Raw genomic sequence first — 22,514 nt, 5'->3', positions numbered from 1 at the left:
ATTTTGTTTTTGTTACGTTGCCTTTTTCACATAAACTTCGTAGCCGCTGAACTCAATTTGTGTGTCAACGCCTTCATGATCAACTCAGAGTTGTCTTAACCTGGTTCTTTCAGAACCTTGGAGTAAAGTAAGCTGAAGACTCTGCCGTGATGAAATTAATTTAACATTTGCAGATCTTACACTCCTTTGAGTCTCCTGTTAACGACGGAAATGACGAAAATAAGGGATGAGTTCTTACTATAACCAGGTCTTATCGAGGGTCTAATATAGTTCAGAATGTTATGTTAAAACTAATGAAAGAACAGTAGAAAAAACAAATAAATCAAAGGAAGATAGAAGCAGACTCGACAATTATTACATTATTTGTAGGAAAGAAGTCCCAAAAATAATCAAAGCCTAGGACTGGCCTACCGTATCATATAGACATGTTATTCCTGTCCTCTGATTCGATCTGATTCCCATAGTGAAATAATAAGGCAGAGTTCGTCTTTTTGGATCAACATTAGGTACTTCTAATAATCTTCACTAAATATACACAAATCCTACTTCATTTTGCAGGTACACAACTTTTTCATCGTGTAGCAGTTGATTCCACTTTTGATGATTTATTACAACGGCATCGATTCCAATTTTTTCATATGCCTGAAGTCTCAGTGAGTAAATTTCCTTTAACCTGTCACAGACGGCAAGCATACTAACAGTTTTACTATTTAAACTATTACTTCATCTGATCGAAGATTTTCCGAAATCTTTTACTTCATTTATTTTAAACATGATTTTTGCTATATAAGACCACATTAGTCAGAGGTTGTCACTTATTATTGTTTTCACTGTCGATAACAGATGACAGCCGTCTGTAACAGATTAAAGTAGTGGGTTTATTGATGCACTAATAGCGATAATGGGAACGATATCATAGCGTGTCTTTCAAACTAGCCATCTGATTGAAAGGTGTCTACAGTGAACGACATCTCAAATGTCTCACTGTCAAATTTTTCTGAGAATTTTATTGTGTCATTGCAAATTCACAATGACATTCTCTGAAAAAATGACAGTGAGACATTTGAGATGTCGTTCACTGTACTACTAAAAAATTGTAAAAATTGTGGCAAACAATGGGTAATCTAAAAATAGCCAAACATACGCTCAGTAAATGGTTTAAATGGTATGCGACCAAAAAATACTTTTTGTATTGTTCAATATTCCAACGCAACCGCCGAAGTACTAAGACAAACATTTTTTGAAATTTTCGGGCAATCTTGGTTTATTGCCGTGGCTTTTCGGAGTGCCTATGGTTCCTATGGTACATTTTTCTCCATTTGGCCAAAAATGAGCCATCATGATGAAAAATCGATTTAAAGAATGTCTTGGCCAGAAATATGTCGGTAAGTTTTATGATTCTTTGAACCACCCATTGATATGCTCGATGTTTTGTAGTTGTGGACATCGTCGTCCTTTATACCAAAAAATTATGTTCCGGTCTATGAGGTACTAGGTTGAGAATGATCGGTTTGACGAGACGTTAAACAAAAGAAGTACATTTATTCATTCAATCACAAGCCGTCAGACCGTTTCCAACGCACGCAGCATACGCCATAAAATGTGGAATGACATTTTGTTCCAAGACGCCAGTAAATAAATGAGACCATGGCCCGCTGGCGAAAATGCCAACATCATCTCCAGCATGTGACTCAGATCCCTGTTGCAGTGAAAATTGTGTCATCAATACCACGAAGCGACTTTACATTTCAATTAAATCAAACCATTGGCACGGTGGCTGGATGCACAAAATCGTAGTTGGTGATTCCCACTCCGGTTAAATTGAGTCTACCTTCATCGTTCCTATGGTACATATAGCCTGGTCCATTTGCATACGTTAAAGTCATGAACGGCAATTTATCTTCACCTACACCGCCAAATCCGAAGATATTGGCTCCACGTTCCTGAAAATTGCGATGTTATCTCTCACAATACTAAAACATAGAAAGGATGGTTCTTCACCCCATAACCAGCATATGTCATTGTATGCGAATGATCTGCACTGACAACAATCAAAGTGTCCTCTTCACTAAGCTTACTTCGTGCCAACGCAATCGCTCTGTCGAACTCTAGGGTTTCTTCCAAAGAAATATGTGCTCGTGTGGCATGATGCGCATGATCAATTCTAAACGCGAAATTTTTCAAAAACTTCTTCTCCATTAATGCCAAAGAAAAGCTATCATACCTTCCTCCTTCGACGAACAGAAAAAAACCGTTTTGATCTTTACTCAATATATCAATGGCTTTGGACATCATTTCGGTTAATGTTGGTTCTTTGTGTGCAATGTTCTCGTGAATAATGTCCAAATTGTATCTACAGTCATTATTATCAAACAATCCCATTAGATAATCAGTATCGCGAGGGTCGATATTCACCAGTTCCGTCTGTTAGGCGAAAGGGAGTTATTTTATCCATTCCATCCTTATTCTCCTTATTCTTTACCTTATTCCAAACAAACCGTTTGCTTTGACCGTGTTCGGCAGCGTCAAGCCACTCGTCAATCAGATTCTTCTTGTCAGATCTTGCTCCACTAAGACCCTCATTGTCAACCATTGAATTATCTAAGAATTCACGAGTTCCACAACCGAGGATTACTTTCAATTTGCTACCAACATCACCGTGCACTAATTGTTCAGCAATATCGTCAATCAGGATATCATCACATCCACTTCGCTTTACTTCAGCATCGTTACCCCAATCGCGATCCGCTACACTAGCGTACACACCCGCTAGGATGGGAACGAAAAAAGTTTGTTAAACTTACAGTGAAACAATGCTTAAAGAATGCTTATACCAGGTGAGGCGTCAGTGACTCTTGTAGTCGTCACAAGGCCAGCCGATTTTCCAGCGTCCATTGCCCATTTAGCAATCGACTTTATATGATTCGACTTATCCATTTGTCCAGCACAGTCGTTCCGTTGAACCTTTCCGCTGATGCCAATGGAACCGTAATTGTTTTTTACGCCCGATAAATAGGCCCGAGCAGGCCGAGTCGGCTACTTGCTGATCTAAGCAGTAAGTTTTAATTGATCCCGCAAATGGAAACTCTTCGAACGATAAACGCTTTTCCTCGCCACCTTTATACACTCTAGCTGCTGATTGAGTCGCTAGCGACATACCATCACCGATGAATAAAATGATATTTTTTGCTGGAGTTCTACTCCTCGACTGACTAAGTTGTTTGGATACGAAATCTTTGGCATTGTTTAACCAATAGCTTGTGCTGAACTCTTCGAGACGAATTTTTAGGGGGTGCACATTGTTCCGGAATTCAGGGTGCATTGATTCGTGTTTAATATTTCTTTCAGCATAGGTTTTGATGGTGCCCATTGGACTACAATTACACTTAACCACTACAAGAACTAACAGTACGATGAACTTCATTCTATTAAATTTTTAAATTAAAGAAAAAGAAATCGCGAGATTGTTACAGAGCAGAGTGAAGTTTGATCGATAATGATGCCGATAATTTCAACATCACCACATTTTATAAGTTGTTTGGTCTCTTGTCACAATAAGAATCTAGATTGTCTTATCATTTTTATCTTCCATACACACACCCATCGCATACAATTCGAAATATCACATCGAAGATTATTTCGTTTGCCTTCCAAAACGTTTCGATCACGAGCCAACCTTCCTTACTCAATTTGGGTAATTGTAAAAATTTATTGATATCGTTATCATTCATAAGTTCTCTGTTTCTCTGTTCTCCAATAAAAATTTCGAATATATTTGGAATGCCACAGTGAAAGGTCACTACACTCTAATAGACGGATGTTTATCTGTTATCGCCAGCCAAGGGGAATATTCATATTATCCATTTCCTGAACGGAACAATCTTTGGAAGTTCGATTTTTTTTTGAAATGTGGGATTGTACCTATAACCTATCGTTAATGACGAGTCACTGTACAAATTATTAATGATTCCCGCAACTCCCAATTAGTTGTATAACGGTTATATAACGAATAAGCTAAACTGAATACAACTTATTCGTTAGCCGTTGTAGTACGAAAAAGTTGGCAACGAATTAGTAACGTTTGTAACCGCAGTTTCCAATTTATACTACTTGGACTACTTGGGTATAATTGTCGTGTGTGGAGGCCGCGCACACTTTACTAGTTTGCTGCCAAATTGTACCTGTCAAATTCCTGTTTAAATGAGTCAAAAAATTGTGTAAAATGAAATAACGTCGCACTTTACTGAAAATTCTTTGATCTGACAAAATTTTCTGAGCTCTTTGAGCCTGTAGAAGTAGTTGCAAAAGTTGTTGCAAAAAACATTTTCCTTTTACAGATTTTGCAACTACTTCAGCCGGCTCCCAGCCTTTCGAAGTAGTTGCGAAAGTTGTTGCAAGAAACATTTTCCTTTTACAAATTTTGCAACTTCTTTTGCAACAACATCAGTAGGGTAGCTCTTTGTTGTTCACATCGCTTCATCTTTGTGAAAAATCATTGGTAGAGTAAATATAAGACATAAATCCATGGGATTTTGGAGCGTTGTTGGTGATGTTGTTGTTGGAACTGTTAAAGTTTCAGTCTCAGCTGTCGTATTAACTACAGCTGTAGTTGGTCAGTGCCTAAAAATTACGTGTAAAACTGCAAACTGTTGTAATTTATTTTTAGGTGGAACCGCCTTATCTCTTGTTCCAGGTAAATTTGTTCTAGACAGTCGTCGTTTTAAAATTTTAAATCGAATATATTTTTTAGTTGTTGACCTGCAGCAGGAGGTGCTGTAGCTGCAGGGATGGTAATCTCGTAAGACAATTGTGGGTAAACGATGAAGTGGACACGGACACGGAAAATGGGAGCAAACAATTCGTATGACGGACCACCAAGCGTTTTTTATCCACCTGCAGAGTATATGCAATAAAAGAAAGTGGGAATATGTGATGGAAGCGAGAAGAGCTTTTTTGAATATGGCTAATTCCACATGTTTTCGTCCTTTATATAACTGAATTCCGGGATTTTGCAAGCATTGAGTGCGATATAAATTCTACAAACAAGTTATTCCTGTCCCCTGATTCGATCTGATCCCCATATAGTGAAATAATAAGGCAGAGTTCTTCGTTTCGATCAACATTAGGTACTTGTAACAATCTTCACTAAATATTTACAAAATCCTACTGAAGTACATTTTGCAGTTGTTTTAGCTTTAGTCTCACTTCATTTTGCAGGTACACAACTTTTTCATCGTGTAGCAGTTGATTCCACGTTTGATGATTTATTACAACGACATCGATTCCCATTTGTTCGTATGCTCGAAGTCTCAATTCGTAAATCCCCTTCAAAGTTGGTTTATTTATGCAGTAATAGCGGCTTGGGAACGTTATCACAGCAATGCTTCAGAAAGAAGGAAATAAAACGTTTAACTACCAGTCGTCGTGGATATAACAAATGTTCCCAAACTTACTAATGAGTTGTGTCCTTATCAACAGCTATATTTTCATACAAGAGATCATGACCATCTATTATCGACAGTGGTTCCATAGTCTGTTTATCGAATGCGATCACATGATCGATTATGTGGCCTAAATGTGTTTGAACCTTTGTGTAAACGAACGACGGGCCGCCAAATGCCAATTCTAACAACGAAAAAATTAGCAGTTGATTGGGAATATTCCAATATTGGCCATTTTGCCATTACATACCTAAGCTAAAAAACAGTTCTCAGATCTCAGTAAGCTTACGATCTACAGTAGAGAAACCGACTTGGTATCAAATGTTGAAGGTGGGTGAGACGTGAACGAACAATTAAATTATGTTCTGAAAATTTGAAATTTACTTCGTCAGGTACGACAGGTTATCCGACTTATATTTCATGTGTTACTATAGGTTTCACTGGAGTGTAAGCTGACTGAGATATCACTAGGTCTGCCCAATTTTTTTTTGGACCTGTAATCTAAAAATAGCGAAACTTACCCAGATACTGTTGCATTGGATGCTCCATTATTGAGAACAACTCCTGTTTGGCTTCCGTTAAATATTTCATATTGATCCTTTTATCCACATTGTAGTCCGTGAACACTTTAACATGTTGGTACAATTCCAAAATCCGAAGCAGACGTTTTCTTCTGTCTCGCTTCAGATCTAACTTGAGGAACTCGTTGCTAAAAACTTTATCCCAAATCGACGGACATTCAATTCCCAGCGACAGGAGTTCGATCGACACCTTAACCCACGGAAGATTCGATCGATTATCATTAACCAGCGAAAGTCTTTCCAGGATCAATGGGCGAACGTTATTCCAATTTTTCGGTTTGTAATTCGCCTGGGATAGTGTTGTAACCAGAGTGATTAAGCTGGTGGTTTTACAATTGATGACGAGTTTGGCATTTTTTTCCATTTCATTCAGCATGTATTCCAGCAATTCGATATTAACGAAGCCCAATCTGTTCAGGCGCCGCTGAAGAAATGTGGCCTTTTCGAATCCCAAATCGTTCGTTACGACAAAGTCAGTGCATTCGTAGTACAAACCTTCGTTATAAAATTTCTCATATTCAATCGTGTCGTCGAGGTATCTGTTGATCATTTTAGCTAATGTTATTAGGACCGTGCCAAAGTCGAATTGATTAATGTTTTTGACGAATTCTCTGATGGAACTTTCCAGTAACGCATCACGGTACGCCATTGGGATCGACAATATCGGGCTGCTCAACGACCACACAATAGTTTTTGCCTGTTCTCCATTCAAATTTTGATGGTGGAGTATCAATGCATTCAAAATGTTTACAGTACACTGTTCGGAGAGCCTGTGGTGACTGATATAATTCAACAATTCGGTAAGTTGTGTCACGTTAAGATGATCTATGTTTTTGCTGACTTGAAGTTGTACAAGTTCGGGTAACAACATTTGTAACGAATCCACTAGACGGTTCGATTCCATTTGACGAAGCAAGAAGCTCAAAAAAACCAGATTACCTTGAAAGTACCAACATTTGCATTAGTATACGAAGTAAACGGATGGTTAATCATCCGATTTATCAGGAAACTCACCCAAAGTGGCATCATTGAGTTGGCTTTTGATTCGTTTTAAGAGTTCCGCTCTGGCTTCTTTGCTACCTTTTGTGCCAACTCCGACATACGAAAAGAATTTCAGCGCTTCAATCGCATCTCCCAAATTTAGATGTTCTGTATTCCTTCTCAATGATTGACACAGATTTTCGAGATCGGGATTTCGTAGAATGTCACCGTAACTTATCGAAGTGCTGAACGGAATTGAAACAAAAAATACTCAACTGTTTTGAATGTAAGTAGTAAGTATAGAGCAGAAAAAGCTCACCTCTTCTGCTTCTGGAAACTAACCAGCGTTTTCAATGTGGCCAACGTTTGCTCTACTGAAAAGTCTCTCACATTTTTTGAAATGACATTGAGCAGTTCCAAGGAATTTCTGGCCGATTTCATCGTGATCATCCAATCGTTATCATTTTTCTTGTCGGTGCTAGGATGTTCACTCGATTCGATATTTTTAACGGCGTCTTTGCTCACAGATTGAGTTGTCTTGTAGAACATTTTATGATTCCGTAGCCCGACAGCCGCACTATTATTCCATCGCAGTATAATCCTGGACAACATTTCGACCGGCGAGAACAAAATAATAGGTTCTGCCCGTTCTTCTTCAAAACATATGATTTGACATTTGTTTACCTTCTATTCATTTGACAGTTCGCTCTCTCTCTGATCTGCTTAACATGTTTGTCAATCAAACATTACCCTACAGTTGCCTACAGTTACAAATTTAAAAAGAATGGTAACGCATTAGTATGTACGCTAATGTTGGCGTAAATTGTACGGTCAACATATATTATGGTGCTCTGTCCACTTCTAATACAAAACAAAACTCTTTGGTCATTGATGTGATTTGAGGATATAAGGAGATTCTGAACTCGACCCAATAAAGACAAAAGATCGAAACATACGGTCATAGTTAGTTAGTTTGGTTTATTGGCTCATCATTTGAATACATGTACAGTTTCAATAAATATAACAGTAACAAATTAATGAATACAATTAGAACTCTCGGTTGGTTCTCTTTTGTGTGCCATGTAGTGATAATGTCTCAATTGATTGATCGTGTTGTCGCTTCCTTCATAAAGTTGAAAATGTCTTTGAGTTTCGAACGTTGAATCTGTCCTTGATTCATGAACTCGTTGCCAAGGTTTCGTCGTCTACAGTTTATAAGGGCCGGGCAAGAAGTCAGAAGGTGTATAGGTGTTTCGTCCTCTTCGTCACAGTTCCTGCATGTTTTGGTTTGTGAAAATCCGAGCCTGTACATATGCTTGTTTAAGTCACAATGTCCAGTGATGCTGCCTATTAAAAACCGTATATCCTTCCTTGATTTGTTCAAAATGAATTGTGTGTTATGTTGATTTCGGCCATTTATTATGGTTTTAGTGTGCTTGCAATATTCCAGATTTCTCCATTGTTCAGCATGTTTTTCCTTAAAGAAGTACCTGATAATGCTTCTTTGTGTATTATAAGTTAGACCGATTGTTGGACCGGGTCCTATGTAAGAGTTATTGCTTCCTGTTCTAGCTAGAAGATCAGCTTACTTAGACGGTCATACTTTAATTACTTATTAGATGATTAAAGCCGGCATTATTGAGGAAATACTCGAAGAGCAGTGGAAACTCATGAATGTATCTAATTGATTTTATTTAAAAGCTACAATTAATATTAAAATAGGAAAACCATATTATTCACAGCCGCCCACATCACATCAACATTCCAACAGATCCTGCTTCATTTTGTAAATCTGAAAAATTAGAACAAAAGCATTTAAACATAGCGAAAAATATCCACGCCTTTAGTGCGACATTTGGAAATGGCGCAAGTGTGTTGCGCTCTTAGTCTACTACTTTCTTTGCCGGCCCACATCTCGATTTTGAAAGGTTTCCAATACAAAAATTCGAACTGATGCCGCACTAAGCGCGTTAATTGAGCAGGATGACACGAAAAATCTGAGCTCGAAGAGCTACACACACAAACATAAACATTAACCTGTTGCAGACGGCAATCATCTGACCAGTATTATTATCGGGTCTATTACTTCCATCGTTCAAGTTATTTTTAATCTGTTGATTTCAAATCTTGTACTTCAATTGTTTTAACATGCATTTTACTATATAACTCATCATATTACCCAGAGCTTGTCATTATTTTTGTCGTCGTTATCGATAACGGATGAATGACCGCATGTAACAGGTTAACGAGCAATGAACAAACGAGTGTATTGTTAGTGTGTATACCTCTTACCTCTGACATAAACCGCCAACTTCGCCTACCCTACCCGTTCAGCCAAGTCGTCCAATTGCCGCTGCATTGTTGTTATTTGTAGCTCGACGCGAGTCATTGTAGAAAATTGATCTTGGCGTGAAAGACTCTGAAGTGCAATTTGATTCCCTTTCTTTTCGATCCCTAATTGAACTGGGTGAATTTAACTTTTGTAAGATGCGGCACACAAAGGCTAAACCTGGTCATAGTAAGAATTCATCTCTTATTTTCGTTGTTAACTCAAAAGTGTGAAAAGTCTGTAAATGTTAAATTAATTTCATTACACATTTCATGCAGAAAGACAAACCGGAGCACACGGAGCAATACGTCAAACATTAGACAAAAAACCTAAGCCAACATCTAGTGATTGGAATGAAGTGCGAAAAAAATGATGCTGAGCACAGCTAACAAGTCTTCGATTAACATTGACGCAACAATATTGAGAAGCTTTTTTCCCGATCGGCTAGATGTGGGAAAGTCGTACTGGAAATATTTGAAAGAGTCTGGCGATGATCCAAAATCGACCACTTTGATAGTGTTGCTAGAGATGTATTTGTATTACAGAGCGAGCAAAACTGGAACTGCAATAACAGGTAATGATCAACTGGACATCATTGACATGTTAGTGTTATCGCAATGAAACGTTGCCGATCTGAGCGAAATTCTAACTGTTTGACACTTCCAGATGCGAAAGTTTACGCCAGAAATCTCCTGCTTTTGATTCTACATCAGCCGAAGGAATTATTTACGGTCTCGTACTAACTGCTGATTGGCGTAGATCGCTAGAGATTTTGGATTCGATTCAAATTTCATCAAAACCGTCATCGGACAGTGCTGTTATTCAACGTGCCTTACAAGAGCAGGATGAACATCTTGTGTGGAAATTGATTGAAAATATCGATAAAATGTTAACATTCCACAAATTTATTTACAACTGCTCGACTGCTACTGTCAGTAAGCAGTAAGTTACCGAAATGAATCGAATAATTCGCCCTACTAATTTACCGTAATGTTCCAGAGGAACGTGTCAGTCGTGTCGGAAGCGCCTTCGTGATATTGATATAACAGACGATGAATTCAAAAATTTGAGCAACCACTTCTTCGACAAGATATTCATTGAGGAAAACATTTTCAATAAATCGACACCCGGAGAACTTAAGTCGTTCATCGCATTTTTTGATGAAACAGGACCGTACCACTGTGTCATTGATGGGCTGAATGTTGGTTATTGTAATCAGACATTTAATCCGATAGCACAATCGAAATTGGTTTGGTAGGCAGTAAAGACTTAGTAAAACGTGAACATGAATGAATGAATAAAATCGTTTCAGCTTGCCTGTGTCGTCAAAATTCACTATACAAATACTCTTAAAGTCAAAGTCTGCGACCATAGCACTGAACAAAGCACTAGAGCAGATTTTTTTAACAGTCATTTGGCCCTTCATTTTTGAAAAATGCTACTCTGCGTTCCAATTAATTTATTTATTTTTATATGAGAAATTTGGACTAATGCGTCGAGAAGGCCGCTCTTGAAAATTCTGTTCTAGTGCTTTGTTCAGTGCTATGCTGCGAATCAACTTGACTCTCCTAAAAGTCACAAAGTCATGGTACAGCGATTTTCGAAGTAATTTTCCCTCGCCATTTATCTTATAATTCTAATGATAAATAATAAAGTACATAGGAGAGATGTACGTAGGGAATCTCTGACCGTTGAATAAATTGCATAAATTTCTATTATGTACTTACGACCCAACAGTGAATCCACAATGTACAACAACAAACCAATCGCTAAGTAAACTATAAATTCAATAAGATCCAACAAATTCATTTGAAATTTTTAAACAAATTATTCAACAGAATTAAATTCAAAGTGATTTATATGAAATACTTCAGTTCGACAATTCGCGCTATTTTTGGTTTGACAGAGCCACTGGTACTGGTATGCCAGCGCATGAGAGAAAATTAATCAACACACGAACAGTGAACGTATTCTAAGCTCAAAAAGCTGAAATCAAAAATAGCGCGAATTGTCAAACTGAATTATTTTATATAAATCACTTTGAATCTAATTAATAACATTTTACAAAATAATTTGGTTTGATAATCTAAAATGAGTTTCTTAGTCATATTTGAATTTTTACTGTACTTGGTGATCGGGTTGGTGCTGTAGTTTGTGGATTCACTGATCGATATATAGAACGTAAGCCTAAATTCAAGTGGTACATTCATAATCAACAAGTGGATAAAAATCGAAAGACCAAAAGCGTAAGACCAATACTAGTACATCGTCCACATTTAGATTGTGTAAAATTCGAGTTTGCTTCTGCAACAGAATAAGTAAGACCGACACGTAAGACCAATTAAAGTTTGTTGCAGAAATCGTAAATTTTCGTGAAATTTTTTTCTTCGTGCATTCTACCTAATTCCTTATTTACGTTGGGTGATATCCTCCGAAGTTGATTCAGTGCTTCTAGCTAAATTTCGGTTGTGGCCATAGCTTTTGAAACCTGAAGTGCTGACGTAAGTGGCTAATATGAGCAGCAGGTGTGAATTGAGTATTTATTATCAGAATGTTAGGGGAATGAGGACGAAGAACGCAGACTTTTTACCCGAGATTATGGCTAATTCGTACGATATACTGTTGCTATGCGAGACGTGGCTGAATAGTGATTTGTATGACAGTGAATTCTTCGATAATCGGTACGTCGTTTTCAGGGTAGATAGAGACAGAGCTAGCACAGGTTTGAGCAAGGGAGGTGGTTGTCTTATAGCGATCAGGAGTGATCTTCATTCGATGAGAAGAAAAGAGTGGGAACTTAGCAAGGAAGATGTGTGGATTTCTATTTTTCATGAGAACGGTTCGAAGACGAATTTGAATGTGAGATATGTTGAGAATAACAGTGACTTGATGGCGTATCAGGTACACCTTGATAAGGTCTGTGAGATAGTTGCTGCTGCTGATGACAGTGATTCCTTTGCGATGTTCGGAGACTATAACCTTAGTGACAGTATAGTGTGGAATGAGGAATCGGGTATATATAAAGCGGAAGTGAATCCTCGGACCACGGTCGATAAGAGAATTCCTCATGAGCTGTTCAATGTTCAGGCGTTTTGTAACTTAAATCAGTTAAATGTGATTCGGAATGAGTTGGGTAGAACGTTAGATCTTCTTCTGTCAGATATTGAGCCAAGTAAGTTTCGAATTGAAAGGTGTAAGAAGCCGATAGTTGCTGAAGACGATCATCACCCAGCGTTGAAGGTAACCTTGAATGTAAGTCCGCTTAAATATTTTGTTGAGAAAAGACCGCCTAAGACGAACTTCTGGCGTGCCAATTACGTCGATTTAAATCAACAACTGCAAGGTATTGAGTGGGAAATGGAACTAAATGAGCTTGGTGTAAACGATGCAGTCAATCGTTTTTACGAAATATTGGAACCGATTATTGATAGTATTCCGAAAGTTCGCAGCTCAATCAGAGATTTTCCCGTTTTTTACACGCCGAGATTGATAAAATTGATTAAAAAAAAAGAAAGAGCAAAAGGTAAGCTAAATAAGTATGACAGCGTTGCAAACTTTAAAACTTTTTCAACTCTGAGAAAGCAAGTGAAGCAGGAGATTAAGATTTGCTTTTCGAACTACATTGACGACTGTGAAACTAAGATCAAGTCCAATACAAAGTGTTTCTTTTCGCTTACTAAGTCAATGAGAAAGACCAACTCTTTGCCGAATTGCTTGAAGTATGGTGACCAGGTTGCGACGGACAGGAACTCTATCTGTGACCTGTTCTCGAAGTTTTTCCAATCAGTATATCTAAATGATACAAATCGGGTCGAGAGTACAGCTGTGAAAGAAGATTGTGCTGTAAATGAAAGTGAAATTATGTTCAGTGCTAACGATATCGAGAATGTCTTGAAACGATTTGACGTCAATAAAGTAACAAGCCCGGATGATATTCCGATTATGTTTTATAAAAATCTGTCGCGTTCGTTGTCGTTGCCGCTTATGATATTGTTCAATAAGTCATTAAAGGAGCGTGCATTTCCGGATAAATGGAAAACGAGTTTTATTACGCCAATTTACAAGGAGGGGGATAAATCTAATGTCATGAACTACCGTGCGGTTTCTATTTTATGCGCTGTTTCGAAAGTCTTTGAGAAGCTGCTGTTTACCGTCCTGTTCGAAAAATTTAAAAAATACATACATCCATCCCAGCACGGTTTTTTCGTTAAAAGGTCGACACAAACAAACTTAATGGAATTCGTGACGTCGGTTTCCCAGTCGATGGCGAAAGGTGGTCAAGTTGATGTACTTTACACCGATTTCTCCAAGGCATTTGACCGCATCGACCACGACATTCTGCTCAAGAAACTATTAAAATTTGGATTCAGCAAACCCTTAGTAACATGGTTCCAATCCTATCTATCGGAGCGTTCGTTTTTCGTGTCAATTGGAGGTGGAAAGTCAAAAAAGATAACTCCGACTTCCGGTGTGCCTCAAGGTTCAATATTGGGCCCGTTTTTGTTCACCATATTCGTCAATGATCTGCTTCAGTCATTGGAAACGTCGTTTGGATTCGCTGACGATCTCAAGCTGCTCAGAAAAGTTGACAACGGCGGGGATTGCTACATTTTTCAACTGGAAATGAATCAATTGCGCAAATGGTGTACCCTGAACAGACTAGACCTGAATGTCAAAAAATGTGCTATCATGTCATTCACCCACAAAGCTGAAATCAACAGGCTGGAATATCAATATAAAATTGGAGACGACATTCTTCTAAGAGTACGTTCGAAATTAGATCTGGGTGTTATGATCGACGATAAATTATCTTTCAAAGAACACGTAAGCATGACAACACGGAAAGCCTATCAAATGCTCGGTTTCATCTTTCGATGTGGTAAATACTTTAAGTCTAGGGAGAGTTTGCTTGTCCTGTACAACTCGCTTGTTCGAAGCCGACTTGAATATTGTGCTTCAGTTTGGAGTCCGATATACAAAGATCGCATTGAGATCATTGAAAAGGTTCAACGCAAATTTACGCGTATGTTCTTTTACAAGTTTCGAATCCCGAAAGTAGATTACGTAAATAGATGTCGGCACCTCCAACTGCATTCACTGGCGAACAGGAGACTGGAAAATGATGAGATAGTTTTGTACAAACTGATTCATGACGGGATTGACTCTTCTCTAATTCGTCAACTTTCGTACCACAATAGAAGTCGTGAGACTCGACAAAACAATCGGGTCTTCTATACCCCACAGTGGAGCAGCAACATTGTGCGTAATGAACCTCTTCATCGGATGCAAGAAAATCACGACGAATATTTCTCAGGTGTTGATATAATTAATGGGAGGTTTGATTGGTTTAAGAAAACGGTTAGAGCTAAATTTAATAACTGATTAACAATGTGACTGGATTAGAAATTAGCAATGATCTGGATTTGGATTTTGGTTATGATAATTTGTGTTTTTTAGTTTAAGATTAATATGTTATTGGGCTGAAAAAGTCTGTTTATTGATCTATAAATAAATAAATAAATAAATATATGTTATGTATGTATGTGTATTTATTTGAATATTTAGAAAACATTTATTTAATTAGTCTGTTAAAAGATATGGTCAATAATCTGCTAATAATTATCAAATTACTTCTTCTGATCTAAATATTTTTAGTTGATTTTTGTAAAATCTTCTACTTAACTTAAGCATTAGTTTTGCCAGTTTTGCTACCTCATAATTATATTGATTTTCGTCTTCTTTCAATACCCTCTCTAGCAAACAAACTACATTTCTTAAGATGGTAAAGACGTTTGTAAAACTCTAGTACTTGTTTACGATTTATGAGGCGGTTCACTTTAAAGTCTTATGAAGAAGCAGATTTAACACCCTAATTCGATTTTTTAAGAGAGTTTGTTTGCTAGAGGGAGTATTGCTTCTTTGCTAGAAAGGTGAATTTAAAAGAAATTATGAATGTCAGTGCACATAAAATAACTCTCACAATCAAAGCTTAATTCCTCATGTTATACTAGCGCACATGATTCCTTATCGATCAATAAATTGGTCACGAAATTGGTTAATTATATTTATTGAGTCACGACCACCTCTACCCAAAAATAGACCGAAGCAAAAGATTATCATTTAATTGCCATCAAGCAATTTTTGATGATAAAAAATCGGTAAATTACGACCACCGAAAACTATCCGTAGGGTGACTTTCTAATACATCAACTTAATAAATTATTCAAAACGACAAGGACAATCGTTCATTAACACCTATAAAGGTCTGTTAATATCTTCTGAAAGTATGTTAGACGTTAGTCAAGGTTTACAGATTTGATATTTCCAAGCCGATAAGAGGGCTTGCAGTTAGTCAGTTCCATTCAGAAACATTACTAAACTAATGAAGTATAAGATTTTGAAGCGCTTAAGGATGCTGTAAATAATTTGAGTAACAGATTTAAGGATTATATAAGGCGATGCGATACGCTTACCATTTCGGAAAAGTTAGCTTAATTTAATTGGACGAAATTACGATTTTTCTCACATTCAGATGCAATTGAAATGCTTTGCTTGCTCGATAATGTGTTCTATAAAATTGACGAGGTCAATTTAACTTTTCAGTCAAATATTTTGATACACTTGGTAGAAGTCATGGTACCTGTGCTTTCAAGAGCTTGTATGTTTATTGTAATAAAAAAAACCACTGGACTCGTATTTACTTTCTTTTAAAGGTATGTCGGGACCATAAAGACTTATTTACTAGCTATGTGTTTCTCTATGTATAATAATTTACCACGTAAAATTAATCGATTATTAATGGCACTTGGAAAATGTTTCCTTTCCTATGTGGCACACGCAATAAAAGTCGACTATTTAGTGTTTCTTTAACCTTTCAGCTATCAAGACTCTTCTTTAAACTGTAAGCAGTTCATAAACATGAATAAACCGATATTATATGGTTCAGAGTTGAGTCCAGCAGTACGTGGAGTTTTACTGACTGCAAAGGCCATGGACCTTGAGCTTGAATTAAGGTTAGTCTATTGTAGATCGTTTAATTTAGGGCCGGTGAATCATCTGCTATCGAAAATCACGACAAAAACAATCGATGGGCAATACTAGTGTTTATTACAATTAATCTACTGAAGTACAAGACTTTGTATCAAACTCTTGTTCCAAAGTTAATTGCCGGAACGTTCAATGATGCGTTAGCCAGTCTCGATTCACCCTATTCCAACGAGGTAATCTGAATGTATAACAATCAGGAATTGTCTTCTCTCCACAGACCAATCAACATTTTAGCTGGAGAACATCTAACACCAGAATATTTGGAAATGAACCCACAACATACCATACCAACTCTGGATGATAACGGTGATGTTTTTTGGGACAGCCAAGCTATATGCTTGTATCTAATTGATAAATACGCTCCAAACGACGATCTGTATTCACGAGACCTATACACCAGGGCTCGCATCAATCAACGATTGTATTTCGTTTCGAGCGTCTTGTCACCTAAAATGTCTATGATTAATGGTTCAATTCTGTTTCGCCAGTCAGCTGAAATTCCACAAGCTGGAATCGACGGAATCAACGAGGGCTATGAATTTATGGAAAAATTTTTAAAAAATGATTCGTACTTGGTTGGTGATTCTGTTACAGTTGCTGATTTCTGTTGCGTTGCTACTGTTAGCACCATACAGTATGCTGTTCCAATCGATCCAGATACATATCCGAAAGTTGCAGAATGGTTTGAAAACATGAAAAGTATTCCATTTTACGAGGAGATAAATGGAAAAAATGTGGAGATACTTGAACAAGTGGTTCTGGGTGAATTGGAAAAAAACCGTGCGGCTGCAGAATAAATTGAATTAAATCTCTGTGTCTATCAAAATAATTATTCCTGCTTATTGCACAATTTACACCTTTTAGAAACGACTTTTCATCTGTTTTGGACATCGACGGCATGAACAAGCGATGATAGAAAAATATTGAAATGATCGATTTTGCATCAAACACAATACGACAATGAAAAATGAAGTAACAGATCCACTGAATATCTTTGGATAGACTTGTCGTTTCTAAAATATTACAAAAAAAATTCAAGCACTTTCGAGGCTTTTGCGGTGTTTGTGTTGTAAATTTCTAGTTAACGCAATAATTTTGGATGCTATTGTAACAATAAAATACTTTCATCGAGATTTTCATTAATTTTCTTTAACTTCTGTGTGTACCAGGTGTCGGGGTTACAGCATATGTATTTTATGGTCAAATCTTATTTTACTAAAAATCGAAATGGTTCCTAAATGAAAAGATCACTCAATTTACTAATGAAACTTTATTCACTCGTTTTTAGCAGCATCAACAGCAGTTTTGTTTGCTTCTAATTTAGCTACAATAAATTGACGGAATTTTTCAACAAATTGGCCATTAATCTCTTCATAAAATGGCACATCCTTCATCCGTCCGAACCAAGCAGCCAATTTCGGATAAGTCTCTTCGGATATTGGAACGGCTAGCTGACCTGTGCTAATCGTTGCTACCAAGCAATAGTCGGCAACGGTGATTGTATTTCCAACCATGAACATATCATCCTTCAAAAACAGCTCCAAGAAACTATATGTAGAATGAATTCCCTTTACCGCCTCAGCCGGAAATTCGGTGGCTCCTTTGAAGAAGACAGCCTCAACGATGGGCCGGAATGAAGCAAAAGCAACCCCAACATCGAAATATAATCTCTGATCTATTCTGGCTCTGACGCAAATATCCTTCGGATATAGATGATCATTTTTGCCGTACTTATCGATGAGATATGTACAAATGGCATGACTATCCCAGATAATCAGGCCATTGTCATCCAATGTAGGAACCGTATGTTGTGGATTTATCTATGTTTTATGTTTTACAAAATTAGTGAGTCATTACCATTACAATGTTCATCAATTTCTTTACCTTCAAAAATTCAGGCTTCAAATGATCTCCTGCGAATAAACTAATCGTTCGATTTTCTAATTCTAAATTCAACGCTCTGGCAGTAAGCCACACTGCCCGGACTGCTGGACTCAATTCTGCACTGTATAAAATTGGTTTAGTCATTTTGTTAAAGATTCCTATTCAAAACGATTGTGTACCGACAAATAGTCAAACTAAACTGAAACGTTGGAACTAAACGGACAAAAATTTAGGTTTTTATCTCTGTCATCAAAAACTACACCACTTCAGATATAACGGATAATCAATCACCAAAGTTTGGCGTTATCGTCGTGTTACTATAATTCTGCAAGTAATATGAAGAGATACTGGAAGTAATTACTAAAACATGTAAGAACCGAGTGCGATTTTATGTTTGTAAGATATTTTGTATTTACTCTATGAGACAATAGGCAACAAATTAACCAAAAGAAACTGTACTTTTGTGACATAACAAATCGAGGGGAAAATTGCTCATGAAAGTCATAAAGTCGAAGTCGTTTTCCAAAGTAGTTTCCCCCTTGCTAATTATATTCTCCCACCAAACTTTTATTAACTTTTAGCGACTTTTGCGATGCACTCTGTTCTCACTAAAATATATCGGGACATATAGACACCTCTGTATTGAAGGCAGGTACACACGACATATATATAAATATAAAATTCTAAGGGTGGAATTGCATTAAAATTGATTTGAGATTGATGTTAATTCTCACTCAATGAAAGGAAGAATAAAAAGTTATTTGGTTGTTTTTGATCGATTGAGTAAACGTTATTGCTTCCATTCGTTAATTTTTCAACATATAATCCGGTATAAAAATTGAAATTATTCCTTACCATGTTAATGAAGTGGATTGTGATTCGCTTTATCAATTTAAAAAGTGATAAGTATAGTTCCAGATAAAACCGGAATATGTCTCCTCCGTATGTTACTTTTAAGATAATATAGCCATAATTCACTGAAAAACAACAACCCGACATTAGATGCATTGAGCAGGCGAAGCGATATAGAATCACGTAATGTTAATTTCAGGTCTTTGAATTTATTTCATTGTCGGTCTAACATTTGTGAACTCAAACTAAATTACATAAAATTCCCTCAGCTACCTAGGAATCCCATATAGCTCCTTAATGAACTAAAATAATCTCTATATTAAGATAGGTAGGTAAGTAGAGATTTCCCAGAGATCCAAGAAAAGTATACCGTTCGGCTTTTTGGTGACTTACAGCTCTGAAAATATGAGGTTGACTCACATCTCATAAGTGGGGATAAGAAATTTAAATTTTTGTTTTGTGTAACGTTACTGCACCGGTCCCTGACGGGTTTACGATAGTTACAATTTGATTGATATAAAAATGGTTGAAAGTATCAACTGACGCACTTACCTTACATTTTATCGGACATATAGTTTCATCCGCTTTTCGATAAATTCATTACATTATCATAATCTGCATGCATTTAATTAAAATACGTATAATTCTTCGATGATGCACTTTGTTCCACTTACCGACATGAAGAAACACATTTGTCCCTTAGTCTAACACTTTGTGACTCAGTCGCCGACGTGCATAAAAAAAATCAAAACTTTTCTTTAAATTCATAATTTATTGCGTCTTGGACTAAACACAACTATTTGATTTGTTTAACAATTCATCCTCAGCTCGCTGTTATGGCGAAGTTTTTAAATTATCATTCAACATGTGGGGAAATAAAACTTAAAAATGAAATTCGTCGCAAGAGAATTAATCGGTCGTTCCTCTTCCCTCTTTCTTCGCTTTCTCAATTTTCCGTGTTTTAATTGCCGATTGTTTTTCCGTCTTTCGCTTCTTCTTATGCTCTTCGTTTTGCTGCTTTTCCAATTTCCGCTTCTCCTTTTCTTCTTCCTTTCTCTGCTTCTCCAAAATTTTGTCCAACTTCACCTTTTCCTTTTCTTTTTCTTTTCGCTGCTTTTCCAACTTCCGTTCCTGCATTGCCTTTTCCTTTTCTTCTTCCTGTTTCTGTTTTTCCAATTTCTTTACCTCTCGCTGCTTCTGCCGATCAGCCTTCTCCGTTTCCAAACGCAGCTTTTCGTTTTCCTTATGCTTCAAATATTCGATGAAATCCTTTGATATCAAAACTGCGGGGACTTTTTCCTTGGGTTTCCGCTTCGGTTTAGACGTTGACGATGTCGAACTGACGGATGCTCTCCCAGGCCAAAACATTGAATCTTGAAAGTATTTCGGAAAGCCAGCAGGTACATGTGAAAAGTCGTCACTTGGCACAGTTGCGTCGATCATATCAGTAGTTGCGTCTTCGTCGGTCGAATTCAAGCTCATTTCGTCATCTGAGTCGTTCAATGGTGTAGCCGTGTCGAGATCGTCATCATCACACGGAATGCTTTCGGTCTCCAAATTTAGATTATCCGGAACACTTGCGTCGTAAATTGAAACACCCACAGCGCTTTGAACTTTTGATGTAGTGGTTGCTGTAGAGGCATCAGCAGATTCCACCTTGGCATCGTTAATTTCGATGACGGCACCCAATTCCGTGACATTGCTGCTCGAATTGAGGATCTCAATTATCTGAACGTGCTCTAGGAACTCTTCGTAGGTTGTATCAAGATATTCGATTTCAATATCTTGATCGGAAATTACCACCAAGCTGTTTCGTTCACTTTCGGAACCATTCTGCGGAATTATCTGCCGAATTCTTGAAAGATTGTAGCAAGCTCGCATCCAATTTACATTCGAATTGTTCCAGAAATTGTGACGATCGATGTTCAGGTAACGGCACAGGGTTTCCGATGCTGATATCAACACTATCGTCCGATTTCTGCCGTTTTAAAAGTTGTCCATAGTCGATTGAGTCTGCATTGAATGGATAAAGCCCAGACTTAACGAATCCATTAGCAACAATAACATCTGTAATGTTATTTTCGAGTACCTAGAAATCAAAACAAAAATATTTGACGTTACAGACGTGTTTCGGATAAATTGTCAATGTACTTTAGTACTTCACAAATCCACCATCCAACTTCACTATAAATAAAGCTTGGATCGCCCTATCAAATTATTACGCAATTCGCTTACCTGTTGCAAGACTTTAGAAAATTTATCACGGGTTATTCTCGCACCATTATTGTTTTTCGGATAGTTCAAAGCGGCTTTTAGCCAGTGGCACTTCAAAGAGTGAAATACTGACACGTCCATTGGCTGCAGCAAATGAGTGGCATTCGGATGGAGTGCAATGAGAATAATTTTTTTCTCACGACAAAACTCGCTCAGATGGTATGTAATATGCGACGAATGTCCATCCACGAACAGAACGATCGGCAACACGATGCTGCTCTCAACCAGCCACGGATAGAAACAATTGGTGACATATTCATAAAACGATTCAGCCGTCATCCAACCGTTTAAAGATCTACCAAACGCCCAGTTGTCTGGCATGTCGTTCACGATGTTGGCAGGTAGCCGCTGATAAGGGAACATGACCAACGGTGGAGTTTTTACGCCGCTAGCATTGCCACCGATCAGAACGGTAATCATTTCTTTCTCGTCTCCTTGTATCTTCATGTAATTGACAACAAGTTTAATTGGTGTAAATGAAACGTACATGAAATGACCGGATTACCTTTCCTGGTTTCGGGTTCAAGAAAAATCCAGATTCGTCCATATTAAAGATTCGCTTGGGATCATTCAAAATGTCAACGTTCCCTGTATTCGCAAGGTATTGACGGACCTCTTCAAACCAAGAACGTAACCCTTCCTCGGTGACACTTGCTCGAGCAGCAGTTAAATTCTGGCATTGCTTTTTGATAATTAATGGATGACGTCTCGTAAACGCTTCGTACCACTTTCTGCCAGGACGATTGTCGGTGAAAATTGTTTTTATTTTGGAATGATTCAGGAGCTTCTGAACACTGTACAGCAGCTGGTCTTTCGTAACCGGAAATCCAGCTGTACCAACATGAAAAATCCATTTTTCAAGCAGAGATTCTTCGTCTGGGCTCAAAATTGTTGGAGGCCCCATCTTATGTTCAGTCGGAAGATGTCCACTGCGCTTCTCTGACAGTGTTGATCGTGGGATTCCGAACTTTCGAGCACTTTCTGATATCGATGCTCCATTGAGAATTTCTTCGAGAGCGCGGTTAACATCTTGATCGGTGTAACTGCGATTACCAGACATTTTTGTCCTAAAATGTTAGAGCGAATGTTATAAATCCGTAGAAGTTGGTCATTTTTTTGAAGATT

General features: G+C 37.5%; 6 protein-coding genes, 1 long non-coding RNA gene and 1 pseudogene across 7 annotated transcripts; 3 read left to right on the top strand and 5 right to left on the bottom strand.

Annotated features, from left to right (window-relative positions):
- Window positions 1–1,543: 1,543 nt before the first annotated feature.
- On the bottom strand, window positions 1,544–3,838 carry LOC119073509 (annotated as a pseudogene).
- Window positions 3,839–4,502: 664 nt separating this feature from the next.
- On the top strand, window positions 4,503–4,935 carry LOC119073682. The gene is made up of 3 exons (XR_005087063.1): window positions 4,503–4,612; window positions 4,667–4,693; window positions 4,751–4,935. It is a non-coding gene; the product is annotated as an uncharacterized LOC119073682 (long non-coding RNA).
- A 175-nt stretch (window positions 4,936–5,110) lies between these two features.
- On the bottom strand, window positions 5,111–7,644 carry LOC119073484. Its single transcript, XM_037178989.1, has 5 exons — window positions 7,323–7,644; window positions 7,037–7,248; window positions 5,963–6,961; window positions 5,454–5,625; window positions 5,111–5,383 (listed from the first exon to the last, which is right to left on the bottom strand). Exons 1-5 carry the CDS (start codon window positions 7,613–7,615, stop codon window positions 5,164–5,166), a joined length of 1,896 nt encoding a protein of 631 aa, XP_037034884.1. The 5' UTR covers window positions 7,616–7,644; the 3' UTR covers window positions 5,111–5,163.
- A 2,031-nt stretch (window positions 7,645–9,675) lies between these two features.
- LOC119073616 (mitochondrial ribonuclease P catalytic subunit-like) lies at window positions 9,676–10,605 on the top strand. The gene is made up of 3 exons (XM_037179194.1): window positions 9,676–9,934; window positions 9,999–10,274; window positions 10,332–10,605. The coding sequence occupies exons 1-3, from the start codon at window positions 9,702–9,704 to the stop codon at window positions 10,588–10,590; spliced, it is 768 nt and encodes a 255-aa protein (XP_037035089.1). The 5' UTR covers window positions 9,676–9,701; the 3' UTR covers window positions 10,591–10,605.
- Window positions 10,606–16,186: 5,581 nt separating this feature from the next.
- LOC119073638 (glutathione S-transferase 1-1-like) lies at window positions 16,187–17,512 on the top strand. The gene is made up of 2 exons (XM_037179230.1): window positions 16,187–16,345; window positions 16,597–17,512. Exons 1-2 carry the CDS (start codon window positions 16,251–16,253, stop codon window positions 17,174–17,176), a joined length of 675 nt encoding a protein of 224 aa, XP_037035125.1. The 5' UTR covers window positions 16,187–16,250; the 3' UTR covers window positions 17,177–17,512.
- Window positions 17,513–17,574: 62 nt separating this feature from the next.
- LOC119073632 (glutathione S-transferase 1-like) lies at window positions 17,575–18,576 on the bottom strand. Its single transcript, XM_037179223.1, has 2 exons — window positions 18,264–18,576; window positions 17,575–18,199 (listed from the first exon to the last, which is right to left on the bottom strand). Exons 1-2 carry the CDS (start codon window positions 18,405–18,407, stop codon window positions 17,654–17,656), a joined length of 690 nt encoding a protein of 229 aa, XP_037035118.1. The 5' UTR covers window positions 18,408–18,576; the 3' UTR covers window positions 17,575–17,653.
- A 1,448-nt stretch (window positions 18,577–20,024) lies between these two features.
- LOC119073194 (stress response protein NST1-like) lies at window positions 20,025–20,996 on the bottom strand. The gene has a single exon (XM_037178502.1). The coding sequence runs from the start codon at window positions 20,994–20,996 to the stop codon at window positions 20,025–20,027; it is 972 nt and encodes a 323-aa protein (XP_037034397.1).
- On the bottom strand, window positions 20,867–22,449 carry LOC119073193 (tigger transposable element-derived protein 6-like). The gene is made up of 2 exons (XM_037178501.1): window positions 21,858–22,449; window positions 20,867–21,823 (listed from the first exon to the last, which is right to left on the bottom strand). Exons 1-2 carry the CDS (start codon window positions 22,447–22,449, stop codon window positions 21,300–21,302), a joined length of 1,116 nt encoding a protein of 371 aa, XP_037034396.1. The 3' UTR covers window positions 20,867–21,299.
- Between the last annotated feature and the right edge of the window lie 65 nt (window positions 22,450–22,514).

This window comes from Bradysia coprophila, unplaced genomic scaffold, assembly GCF_014529535.1.
Source record: "Bradysia coprophila strain Holo2 unplaced genomic scaffold, BU_Bcop_v1 contig_138, whole genome shotgun sequence".
Taxonomy (NCBI): domain Eukaryota; kingdom Metazoa; phylum Arthropoda; class Insecta; order Diptera; family Sciaridae; genus Bradysia; species Bradysia coprophila.
The sequence above is the reverse complement of the archived record's forward strand: the minus strand, read 5'-3'. Positions and strand labels throughout refer to the sequence as shown.